Genomic DNA, 13,997 nt, shown 5'->3' with positions numbered 1-13,997 from the left:
GCAGATGTTTTTTCATACAATGTCCAATGAAATTGCAGCCAGTAGAGATTGTAAAGGCACACAGCACCTTTAAAAAGGGATTGGACCAACTCAGCCTAGAGAAGGGGGACCTTATCAATCTGCACAATGGAGACAGGCTCTTTTCAGTGGTGCCCAGTAAGATGACAGAGACGGTGGGTAGAAACTAAAACATAGGAGATACCCTCCATCACAAAACACTTTTTTGACTGTGTGAGTGACTGAGACAAGGAGGCTTGGGAGTCTCCCCATCCTTAGAGGTATTCAAAAGCTGCCAGGACACTGCCCTGAACAATTGGCTGTAGGTTGGCCTTGACTGAGCCAGATGACCTCCTTCCTCAACCATTCTGTGAAATTCATGATCCCATGCATAAGCAAACATAGAAAGGATTAATCAGAATTGTATCCCCTAATATAATACAGCAATTCTGTATGCCAAGGTTTTATAAGTGCTCAGACTGTGATCTCGCCCTAAAAACAATCTCCTTTATGCCACTGCTGGAAACAAAATGCTGTGCTACTAAGAAAAAAAAAGAACAGGTCCTCAATGCTGTTAAAATGCACCAAAATTGCATTTCCTATAATGTATCTTTTTTATCAGCTTCATTTCTTACTGTCCTTTTCGTCCAACGGACATTCATGCATGACTACATATTTTCTGTGCTGTCAGAGACAGCCTTAATTACTTAAGGCTATATATGACATTTACCTATATATTTATTACCCTGATGTAGAATTGATTTAAATCCATCATGTGAGAAATGGAGTATAAACACAAATAAGCTTTAGGCCACTATGTTATCAGATAATTTCTTAAACTAAGTAATAGATTAATTTAGCTAATACATACCCAAATTAAAGCTTTTGGTCCACTCCTTTCAAGTTAACTACTTTTATTCAGGAGCCAAAGACTGTTTTCTAAATCATTTATAGTTATTAATTCCTTTCAAGGTTGAAGAAAAAGAATCCTTTTTCTCATACCTTAGAGCAAAAACCACTGATAAAGTATTCAATAAATTATTCCAAAAAGCACTTAGAAGTGCAGAAATCATAAAATTTTTGTGCTTTTGTTTCAACCAGTTCACTTAAAATGCTGCCTTAGAAATATGAGCCAACCAAGGGCTGATCACTGCAGCATGCTCACACCTCCCTGTACCTATTACTGAAGCAGCACGCACAACAAAGATTTCATGGCCAAGCCACTTCACTTCGCCAGAGCAGGCACTCCAGGTGCAATAAACCCTGCACTTATTCTGGCGTTTCTATTTGTTTGCTTGTTTGTTTGTACCTAGAGAAATGCAGGCAATTTTGGAATGAATTCCCTTACTGAATCAAATTATAATTAAAAGAAATAATTATAGGCCAGACAAGAACTCAAGCATCAGATTAATTCCTCATGTCCTATAATCAGGAAGAGCAAGCTGAATTTACACTTTTTTTCTTTTTTTCCCCAAATCAGAATCAAGAAATCACATAGAAGAAAAAGACTGTTCCAGTCTACTGCTCAAATGTGCAATTGGGCAAATGGCAAAAAATTCCTTATAAACTGATGGCCGATTTACCAACATTTACCTACATTAATTTTGAATCATAACAATTTATTGCATAAAACTTTTATCCACAATGAAGGAATTCTAATGATCTGAAACCTTCTTCTCAAGGAGCACTCTCTGCTGAGAACCGAGAACAGCTGCTTTAGAAACCAAGTTTTACATGGCACTGAATAAAAAGCAAACTGGCAACACACACAATCTTCTTTAACTTACAATTAAATTTCCTCATAACCCAGCAGTAACTATCATTTACAATAAACTTTGTTATTAATGCATTTAGTGTATTTCTTTCACCTTTTTTGCTCTATTTGCATCATGACACTAAAAATCGTATTTCCTAAAGAATCTCTTAAGAAACTAAGGCTTACAATATGAGATTGCTAGATATTATGTGCTATTGAACCTTTGCCTTTCCTTATACATGTATTTTGAAGTATACCTAAAACTACTTCCTTTACCCATGAGGTAATCTCAGTAATTAGCCTCACCTTCAATGAAAGAGAAACATCTTGAAGTACACTAAACAGCTTTACTGTTAGCTGATTTGTAAACCTAAGTGATAAAAATTTAAGAACCTACCAAATAGTCTCACCAATCATCTCAGTAGATTTGCTTCAGACTTCACTTACATATTGTCTGGTGTTTTGTTTAATAGCAATACAAAATACTCTTCCCTCAAAAGAAGTGTACCAGCAATATCATACCGATACTGATCCTTCATGTTTGGAACATCAATCAGCATCAGAACATGAGGAACACCACAAAGCAATAATTATTTGGAACTGTATTTTTTCTTAAAAATGTCCATGACACTTCACCTTACACTTCCAGATAGTCTAGAAAAGCAAATCTCACAGTAACAGTCTCATTTACACTCCTCCCTTATTTATTTACTGTCGCTTAAATAGGGACACTTAAAATGACCTGAAATTTCCAGGCAAGAATTTACCTTATGATAAAATTGAATCTACAAAGAAGAGTACATTTATTCCTCATGCACTGTGATAATACTGCATTCATTCCACATATGCTACATTGTATTATGAGACTTTTATTACTAAAACTTGATTCCTCCTGAAAGCAACCTCAAACACTGCTCTGAATGGAACAAAACAGTAATACAACTGAACAAGTAGAAGCTGACAAGTAGGTACAAGGGCAATACCTTAAGACAGAATAGACAACTTTTATTCTAAAGTTTCCTGGTATTTGGCTTAATAACACTGAATTTATGCTAAGTATAAAACTCCCTTATTTCATCACCTACAGAGGAAGCCAAATTAACACATCTTAGACTTCCTAGTCTAAGAAAATGTAAAACTGCCATCAAAAATAAAAAACTAGCTTCAAAACAAGTAATTTGAAATAGTTATACAAATAAAAATTTTATGTCTTTTAATGCAAACACAATTCAGTATTTTATTTAAATTTCCATGATGAGATTAGACAAGGAGTGGCAATGTCCTTATCATCTCTCAGATATTTTAGCAATTATGCTTGTCAGCTGTACTCTTCTACAAACCCTTCTAAACAGGATAAAAGCATTGAGTCCATAGGAAAACTGCTACCATGTAGCATCTGGCTTCTACAGATTTGTTTGAGCCCTATCTGTCTAGCTGTCAGTCTGGATATAGAACTGGAACTACAATTTCCAGTGGTCATGGTTCGCCTGTCCAAACTGATTCCCTGTCACCCACAGCTTTTCTGACATGGCCACGTTCATGTGCTGGTCAACAAGAAAAAGAAAATACTCTGGCAAACTCCAAAAGTTTGAGAACCAGAGCACTGAGGGGACAGCAGCAGGCAATAGTTAACTTTCTGTATCTTACCAGAGGAAATTGGTGACAGCTATCACTCTGTTACACATATTGCAGACAGCCAAGAGAGCTGGCTAACAAGTGCTGAAACTTGTAGTCAGCAGCACACCTTTGGTTATTAAATGCTTTGCTTTTTTAATTTATGTAAATAGAGTCTGTTCCAAGTTATTTCTTGATACCAATTTCAAAAACAAATTATTAAGTATAAAGCAAAATTTATTTGTTAAAGTCCAGGTAGAAGAAATATGAAAACAGACTGTCCAAAATATCACCAAGAAAGCAAACCAGCTCTATTCTTGTCTTGTGAATTGCACAGCATTCTTAAGAAAGTGTTAGCTCTTAAAAAAAGTGTTCTTTCTTCTGCCCCATCTACCTTCTTTAACTGAAGACAGAACTCACAAGACTTAATACTAAGTAAGAATAAAAATCATAAAATGTAATGGTTCTGCCAGAACGTTTTTAATATTGAAAATTTCATTTAAAATGAATGCTTTTGTGTTTTAAAAAATCCAGTATTTTCAGCTATAAAGGCTGAAGGATGACAAACAGAATCTACTAGAATGTATAACTCTAAAATTCAAATTAATTTCAGCCCAGTTTTCCAGAATCTATTAAGTTCAACCAAACACCAAATAAGGCTAGCTCGAACAAAAATTACTGAGCCCAACTTAGCAGGAACAACAATAAAATGAGTACTTCATACAAAACTAACCATCATGTTCATAAGCAGCTACTCTGTTTCAGAGATGTGGATGCAAAAATACAGAGATGTGCATGGTTGTAGCAGCAATAGTTGAGCTTGCAAAAATTTGGGACTAATGGTAGTAGGGTCACAACACCTGCCCTAGGAACTTCCACCTATTTGTGAGAAAATGCATGAAAAAATATTCCTGCATCCACTTTTGTTCTACTGGGACAGAAACCAAAGTAAAGGAACTTACGCATATTTATGCCTGGTTGGAAGAATTTTAAATCTCCAATTTTAAATCTCAAATTTGACTATGTAACCACAATTTACCTAAAGTACTGGTAAAATTTGGAGTACAGGGCTCATTCCAAAGGTTACCAACTTCAATGCTTTCTGTACATTTATTCTATTATTTTCGCCTCAAAAAGACAGAGTCTGCAGACAGTAACTGTAAAAGGCAGAACTCCACAGTATTTTGGTACCAAACACACTGTTTGAGAAAGCAACGACACATGATTATTTGCCAACATAAATTTAAAATATTTGATTAATGTTTTCAATCCCTGCAGAAAGGAATCTGTTCCCATGCAACGATCACTTGTAATTTTTTAATTTGCAACATTATAAATAAGACCTACTTGCATACATTTGGCTGCAGCCCTAAAACTCTTTTTACAGTACAGTTCTAAAAGCTTGTCGAAAATACCAAAGTTTACAGTCAACAGAATAAGCCTGACATTTTTGAATGTAATATGCAACTTGTAAGACAAGCATTTCCAGTGGTGTTACCTCACCCTTTGTAATTCCCACTTTTCTATAAGATGCTCCACTTCACCTCCAAGAACTGCTGTGTTACTGTCATCCAACAGCAAGAATCCATTTCTCACTTCAACAATTCCTGAAAGCCTAATTTTTGTTCCAGGTGGAGTATTCAGGCTAGAGGCAGAAACAAAGTCAAAAAATTCAAATAGATTTATTAATATTTTGTCACAAAGAAACATATAAAAAACTACTCTTATTATGATTCCAACATTTTCATATGCCATAATAAAAAAAAATTAGCATCAAAAACCACAGTTCTTTTCAATAGCTTTATTGAAACACTTCCCACCCATTATACAAAAAATGCCATACTGCAAATTAGATTCTAACAGAGGTGAATACTGGCAAATTGCTTGTTTGGTTAATATCTAATTTCACAATACCAAACTAAGGTTATGATTTGTTTCAATTATCAGATGATATTCTTAAACAACTGATTTGAGGCAGGTTTCTTGTATTTACAGTTAAGAGTGGACTTCCAAATAGTTAATCATCTCATTTTTTTTAGACATTTTAACTTAGTAGACACATAGAGTGGTTAGAAAGGAACATTTCTACATATTGTTAAGAGCTAGGAGTATACTAAAATAAATATAAAAACCATGCATCTCATAGTGTTTCTTCTATCACTACTCTATAATTCAAAAACATATGAATACTGTCATCAGCTCCCACATGGAGCCACCTTATCTTCTTCTCACGTGAATCTACCCTAGGAAAAGCAACAGCAGAAGCATAAAAGAATTGTGTACTTCCAACATGTAATTGAAAGATATGACAAGCAGTGCAATCTGCAAACTGCTTCTTCTTGTGAGAAACAGGACACAGCCAGTTCAAACCTTTCAACTGAGAGACAACAATCTCTTTAAAATATGCTAGAGCTACTGTTGCTATCACAGGCCCATACCACACAGTGAGAAAAATTCATAATGGAGTCAGCCAATTACAGTACCATAACCGTAGCAATGTTAATGGATTTTTGAATTGTTCTGATAAAGGTAAAAAAATTAGATCAAAAAATAGACATGAAATAAAAACAGGGAAAAAAATAAAATTAGGCAAGGGAAAAGGGGTAAATGGAAACTATAGTAATGAAAAACCTATAATATAAAAGAAAATTGTGATTTTTGTTTAAGTAACACTATGTACTGAAACAGGATATTATTGAAGATTAATAGTCTATCATCAGACCCGAAAAAATTACACATAACACAAATTAAATCTTTAAATGTTATGTAAAAAGAAGCATTCACAACATTACTAGAGTGATGAATTCTCTAACATTTTTGAGATTTTATCAAAAAGCTTTTAAATTACGTCTTGTACTGGGTATTCATCTTCAAACATTTTGTGATCTAGATACACAGGAGTTTGTTTGCCTTCCTTTATTGCTCTCTTTATATTTGCATTGGAATATGATATTCTAAGTTCTGCTGGCTCAAGCTAAAATTAAAATATCATTAAATGTTCTGACAGCATCACTCTAAACTGCAAGCTGGCTCCTGTTCAGAAGGAACAGTTTATCACTTAAAGATGGCATTCAAAAATTGAGTATATATCTGTATCCAACTGCTGCAGCTAGCAGAGAAAGACAGGTTAGAAAAAAACCCCTTCTTCTAAGTTACCTGAACTAGAAGAGTGCAGAGCACACCATGACTCTGCAGACTAAACACCAGAGATTGTTTTTAGCACCTCCATAACCAAACACACAAACCATCGCCATGTTCAGCAGTAATCACCTCTCTCACCCTTTACTTTTAACTGAAGAAATATCCAAGTTAAAGACCTGCCCATGGTTAAGCAGCATTAGCTGCACTGAGTTAGGAGTGTCAAGCCTGTGGTATTCCTGCTACAAAGGTAAGGCAAAAGATCTGCTACTACTGAAAATTGGGAATTTGACCCAAGTTTACACACACCACCAAAATGCTGTGTGCTGTGAAACTACAACACAGTAGATGGCTGCAAAAATCAACTTTCTTCCATTATGTAGTTCAGCATAAACAGAATTGTAAATTACATTCATATGTACCTTTGCATGCTGAATTTAAATTTCTCCTTTATATACAAACCCAAAAAGGAAGCCTCTTTTGCAGAACAATATTTTCATAAATTACTAAGGACACTTCCATTATTTCAAGGACATTTAAGTAGCAAAGGAAAACAAGGAAAAGTAAGCTGTTCACCTTATTTTTGACATGCTACTGTATTCTATAGCTGTGCAGCTTGTGTGTCCATCAGTCATCTGTAAACGTAACATTCTGGGAGCAGCCTGAGATTCTTCATTATCCTTTGGTGCAGCAACATTGCGAATTTTCTGTATTTGCAGGACACATGGCCCTTCCAGCTAGATAAGTCAAAGAGAAAAGACAAAACTGCTAGCACTGTTAAGCAAACACACTGCAATATCTAGACATACCAAGAGATGCCCCCAGGCAAAGTGTAATTTGATCAGGCAGTCATGTTGAATTTCTATCACTCATGTACTCTGTGTTCTAAAACATGATAAAAATGGGTTTTACAGAGAAACAGTTGTGATGCTTCACACATCTCTTGAGATACCGATTATAAAATAAAAGTGAATGAAAACAGTGTAGGAGGCAAACAAAAACACAGATACTGTCACTTCGAACATAGCATGGAATCCAGATAAGATTTCACTGAAGGGTGTCACTGACAAAGTCTTCTAAAGAACAAAAAAAACCAGCTTAGAAGACTCTCTGTTTGGATCAAGAGGAAATTTCAAGTGCAACTGCTTTGTAAATGCCAGCTAGAAACACAGCTTCCTTGAACAATGGTCCAATCAAAACATAAACTGAAGGGACATCACTTGTCTACTGGTTACGTAAAAATGGATATCCTACTAGACACACCACAATCTATGTTACAAACATTAAAAAATTATAACTGAAACGAACCAAACAAAAACAAACAAACAAACAACAACAAAAAAACCACAAACCTCCCACTGCAAACAAAAAACACCAAAATAAAGCAAAATAAATCCACCTGAAAAACCCAAGTCCAAACCAATAATCTCAACCATTTATCACATTTCAACTATAGCTGTCATTCTAATTTCTCTGAAAAAAAAATTGTCTGTGGCTGCTCAACTGATCTCTAGCTGCTAAATGACAGCAAAAATATGAAAAAGTGCACAGTTCCATCAGCTTCTGACCTTGAAGAAACAGAATAGGTAGCCAGAAGAACACAAAATGAGAGCAGATAACCAGTAGGTAAGTATATATAAAAAGAAGATAAATTAATAAATGAGAGACCAGGAGCACAGTAGCTTTACTATGATGGCAGTAGAAGATCTGATGCAGCAAATACTCTCACTGAAAGATGTTTTTTTAAATGCAAATCAGTTTTAAACGGAACTACAAATCCTATCATAATTTTGCAAAAAAAAATTTTAAAGGCTGTAGGAAACAAAAATCCTCAATCAAAAAAAAACAATGAAACAGAAATGGGGAAGCATATGAGTAACCTTTAACAGGAATTAAATTGCTGGCACCCTATGTTTTCAAATGCTTACCATCAATTTGCCAGTACTCAGAAAGGAACTCTGAGATCACAACTTTAATCCTTTCTGAATGCTTCTTCTGCAGTTAATGTTTCCATTGTAATGACACAAGTTCTCAACAGAAAACCAATAACACCTTAAATGTGACAGCTATTAAATTATATGTTGTAACTTTATAGTTGTCTTTGCACTTCAATTCCTTCAAAAATACTTAACATATTTCTATGGTATGCAGTCATCTAGACAGAAATGGAAGGATTCAGTTTTTCCAAATCCTATGCAAATGTGCCATCTTGTGGTTAATGCTGGTAATATTGATTTTTTTTCTAACCCATACAAAACAGATATTAAATGAATGAGTGAAATAGCTCTGTGTATTAATGACTGAAGTTGAAGATAACCATCTACAGCGGTCAAATACCCATGTTTCATACTAGGACTCTCCCAGCTTTTATGCAACTCTTTGTCTATTATACAATGGGCATAAAAAGTTATTTTTTAAATAATTAAAGTTATTTTCTATGCAAGACAGAAATACAACATAGGTTCTCAAGATATAAATAAATAATACTGATATTAGTCTTGGGTGAGAGGAAGAATAGTAGCACATAATTTCTATTTTTAACTGAAACATTTCTGAACAACAAATTACTCCCTTCTATGGAGAGATAATACTAAGAAGTTGTTCCTCTCCCATAAAGCAAATATTATTTTTTTGTAAACACATAGCTCTATAACATGATGTATTTGCAGACACTGAAAGCTAAACAGCAGCACTGATTAAGGAGTCTGATTCACCTTATTTTTCTCAAAAAAAGGAAATTACAGTTAAGAAAGCAAGGATTCAGCATACTATCTAATAGCTTGAGGTAAAAATTATAAATAGGAGTCCTTCTCAAGCAGATTTTTTTCTGTGTAATTCTTCCCAAAACCTGAAGGATTATCATCCTCCAGAAAATGGTTTAAAAGTGTCTGGTTTAGGGTTTTTTAAGAATAATTTTCTAAAGATCTATGAATATAGATGAAGTTAAAACTCTTCCCACAAAGCTAGTTTGCTAAGCAATATGCTGCATGCATTGACTGCTGCCTAGCTAATATCTATGATCCTGCAATGGACTCTTCCTCAAGTGTGCTTTGCATAAATGGCAATAATGTTTGTGCTTTTTTCTTGTAGAAGTCTGTGCTTGCAGCAGTGACCACTCCATTTAGACAACAAAATAAACAAATTCTCTTAAGAGCTAAGAGCTTAAACAAAGCTCTTAGCAGCCTCTCTCATCAATCAATCTGGCTTTCTTAAAACAAACCCACCTTAACTTACCACTATCTGAATTTCCACAGTAAAGAAATATGTTTCCCCAGAACTTTCACATCAGTGATAGACTGTCAATATTTGAAGGGATAAAGTATTGAAGTGAGAATCACTGCAAGGTTTAAAATAAAATTCCTTCATTTACCCACTCTCTGAATCACATGTAAGGAACAAAACAAGAAGGGTATACAGAAGGGGACAAATTCCATTTTTACCTAAATACACAATATGCATTAAAATCTAGCACACCCAAGCTTCAAGTATAATACTCATCTCTAGCACAAAGTGTTACCCCATCTAACATGTTTTATCCACGTGACTTGTGGGACACAGAACCATAGGAAAATTACATGAAGTGCATAGCTATAGCCATGGATGTCAGTAGCAAGTAACCCACCATTAAAATGTATCACTGTGTATCAGAATCAAACACCTACTTTGATTTATTTCTGACCTGCTTTGTTGCCCTCTCAGGATAATGAGGGGAAAAAATGAAATTCTGATACAATGTCAAGACCAAACAAGTTAAATGACTTTCCAGCAACAAGTGAAGTTGCCAGGATTGTTCAGATTTGTATTTAATCATTTTAAAGTTGTGAAATAAAACCCAGAAAGTCCTCTTTTATGGAGCTTATGTTCATATTTTTACACAATAATAGATTCAAACATTGGGGGGTGTTGTATATGAAGTAATGACAAAACCAGACTAAGGTGCCACAGAAGGCTGTCATAACAGAGAAATCACAGAATACAGAAAAGTGAAGTAAAAACATTGTCTACCTTTTCCACCTTTCCACCATTGATGTCACTGGGGAGGAATTTCTTGCCAATCGTTCTTAAATCTGTCTGAAATGATTATAGAAGACAAGACAATATTAATTTAAAATCGGCACTTAAAAAATAAACAAAAAAACCCCATAACATAGGAATAAGAATAGCATTTTTTCCATTACAACTATTTATTCAACAGAAATCCAGTTTGTGTGATAAAAAAATTCAACAACTCAAGAATTTATAAAAGAAATCCTTTTGCTTTTTAAATTATATTCTTGTTTTAATTACATTTTCAATGTTGATTAAAATGCTTTTAAATAAACAAAACCAAACAGCTATGCAATGTTTAATGGTTAAACATAACTATGAGGTTTCATAGAGGTAAAACATCCATCTTTGCTATCCATCTGGCACTTAGAGAAAAGTATTTTTAGTTCCTGTCTTTTGACATGCACAAATCCTTACTTATTATGATCATAAACAACTCTTTCAAAAAAAATGTGCAAAATGTAATTACTACAAGAACTTGAATAATATTTTGCCATTAATATATGTCAATGGCCTACTGTTCTGGCACCCTGATCTAAAACCGAGCAGGACTGTGTTCTAGTATCTGAAATATTGTAAACAATTGATTTATTCTGGTTTTCAGTGAGAAACACTGGTAAATTACAAATTAGAAAACAATCATAAGAACGCACTTTTAGCATATTTTCTGAGTATGTAGAAGGAACAAATGCCCAATTCTCCCTCTGTTACACAAGATAGCCAGGTAATGATAAGGAAGCACATTCAGTTTTTCAGTCTGAGAAAATCTGAGTTTTTCACAACTGGGGAAACTCATCTGTCAATTGTGTGTGTCTGAATAGCACACAGGCTCCTATAAATGGTTCCTGTGTGCTCCATATCCGTACCATAGAATCATTCTAGGATGGTTTGGGTTGAAAGGGACCTTAAAGAACATCTAATTCCAACTCCCCTCCTATGGGTAGGGTACACTTTCCACTAAGACAAATATTGCTCAGAGTCCATTCAACACAGCTTTAAACACTTCCAGGGATGGGGCATCCATGACTTCTCCGAGCAATCTATTCTAGTGCCTCACCACCCACACAGTAAAGAATTTCCTCCTAATATGCAGCCTAAACCTACTCTCAGATTGAAGCCATTCCCCCTTGTTCTTTCACTACACGTCCTTGTAAAAAGTCTCTCTCCCTCCATCTCTCTCATAAGTTTCCTTCAGGCACAGGAAAGCCACAATTAGGTCACCCCTAAACCTTTTATTTTCCAGGCTGAACCATCCCAAGCCTTTACTCACAGGAGAGCTGGTCCATCTCTCTGATCATCTTGGTGTCCCTCGTCTGGACTTGCTATAACAGGTCCATGTCCTTCCTGCATGGAGGACCCCAGAGCTTGGTACAGCACTGCAGGTGGGGTCTCACCAGAGCAGAGTAGAGGAGCAGAATCCCCTCCCTGGCCCTGCTGGCCACACTGCTTTGGATGCAGCCCAGGACACGTTTGGCTTTCTGTTTTGGGCTGTGAGTGCACATGGCTGGGTCACATCCAGTCTCTCATCCAGCAGCATCCCCAAGTCCTTCTCAGCAGGGCTGCTCTCCATCTGTGCATCCCCATCCTGTGCTGATACTGGTGATTGCCCCAACCCAGGTGCAGCACCTTGCACTTAGTCCTGTTAAACTTCAGGAGATTCCCATGCACCCACTTCTCAAGATTGTCCAGGTCCCTCTGAACGGCATCCTATCCATCAGTTGTGTCAACTTCACCAGTCAGCTTGATGTCATCCGAAAATTTGCTGAGAGTATATTTGGACCCTTCATCTGTGTCATAAATGAAGATATTTAGTGACACTGGTCCCAGTACAGATCCCTGAGGGACACGACTTGTCACTGATATCCATTGGGACTCTGAGCCATTGACCACAACCCTCTGGATGGGACTATCCAACTACTTTATTATGCCTCTAACAGTCTATTCATTAAATCTATCTTTCTCCAGTTTAGAGAGAAGGATGTTCTCAGGGACTGTGTCAAAGGCTTTACAGAAGGCCAGATAAATGATCTGTAGCCCTTCCCTTGTCCACTGATGCAGTCACCCAATCACAGAAGGCTATTGGGCTGCTCAGGCAGAACTTGCCCTTCCTGAACTCTCCAGCTTCACATCAGAGTAGTGGGAAGGGTAGACAACTTTTACAAATACTTCTTAAGTTCTTAGACAAAATAAAAACATTTGAAGGACTGAAGATACATTTATGTCTACTTCATATTTATTTAAGCAATTCACACACACACACTCAAAAAAAGTAAAAAAGGTCAGCTGATTTTTGGATTTCTTCTGCCTGAAAGGTGCCTCTAGCAGTCAAGGAAGAATTTGTAAGAAGTGGAACATAAATTCACTGTTATCCTGCCATTAAAGTCACACTGCTACCCTCTACTTACTCAACAGACAAGTTGATCTTCTGGGCACAAAAAAAAACTGACTTAATGATTGAAAGTGATAAGCCATTAATTCTGGCTTTGGAGTACTTGTGCAACATTTCTGGTTTATTTTTATTACCTATCAAACAAATTTGAAATACCAACACAGTCACAAATGATCATGCCAATACTCATTCCAGCATATGATTACATGCAGGGTAATACCCAGCAACTCACAAATACTTTATTTGGGTTTTGTATAAAGCAGCAATGCATTCTCAAACATATGGACATGCTGCTCTGGTCCAGGAATCACATGCTTGCCTTCTGCATGTTTTGTATTACATTCTTTGCATCTTTGCATTATAATTTTGCTTTAATTCTTTTCATATTCCTTACATGAACTGGTGCCTGCATACACGAGTGACGGAACACATGCTTTAAAGAATAAGTGAAAGGGGCAGGGGGGACCCCTAAAACCACCTAATGGTTAAATCTTGAGGGTGGACAAAATAATCCCCAACAACTCTCACATAATTTCATTATTTTATTATTTCTAATTTCATCAAGGAAGACTATTTTTCTCTTAAGCACTCGACTACATTGTTTTTCCCCTTGAAACTAAATACAGTTATTGCAAAGTTTATATTAAACCAAATAAAGTGCAGTTTATATCAAACCATTTAAAGTATCTGGGTATGGATTTGATAAAATATGTTAAAATGAAACAGCAAATACATGAACTAAGAAAGGCAGCAACTTATTAATGTTTACCAACAATGTATATACTAGAATTCTGAAAAACAGGGATTCATATGCACACTTTTCTCATAGGCTAAAAAATATTATGGCATATTGCTTTGAAGATGTTGCTCTACCTTGTACATTCCTTGTTAATTTTTTGCCAAAATTATGACTATTAATCCAGATTTCTACAGTAAAGAAAAAAAACCCAGCTTTTAGTTACATAAATATGTAGACAACACCGGATATGTAGTCTGAATGTGCTTTAAGGAGTATCATGTCCAGAAGTAAAAGTAAGGGTGTTTTATTCATCCCAA

General features: G+C 35.7%; 1 protein-coding gene across 2 annotated transcripts in view; it reads right to left on the bottom strand.

Annotated features, from left to right (window-relative positions):
• Positions 1 to 13,997, bottom strand: part of TDRD3 (tudor domain containing 3) — a 93,815-nt gene that overhangs the window by 37,917 nt on the left and 41,901 nt on the right. Inside the window, exons 3-5 of one of the 2 annotated variants that reach the window (XM_038129775.1) lie at positions 10,511 to 10,576; positions 7,082 to 7,242; positions 4,871 to 5,012 (exon numbers count right to left, since the gene is read on the bottom strand). In XM_038129775.1, coding sequence (XP_037985703.1) covers positions 4,871 to 5,012; positions 7,082 to 7,242; positions 10,511 to 10,576 — 369 coding nt within the window. The remainder of the gene's footprint in view (positions 1 to 4,870; positions 5,013 to 7,081; positions 7,243 to 10,510; positions 10,577 to 13,997) is intronic. The other variant, XM_038129850.1, reaches the window with a different exon arrangement.

The sequence above is a fragment of the Motacilla alba genome, chromosome 1 (genome assembly GCF_015832195.1).
Source record: "Motacilla alba alba isolate MOTALB_02 chromosome 1, Motacilla_alba_V1.0_pri, whole genome shotgun sequence".
Taxonomy (NCBI): domain Eukaryota; kingdom Metazoa; phylum Chordata; class Aves; order Passeriformes; family Motacillidae; genus Motacilla; species Motacilla alba.
The sequence above is the reverse complement of the archived record's forward strand: the minus strand, read 5'-3'. Positions and strand labels throughout refer to the sequence as shown.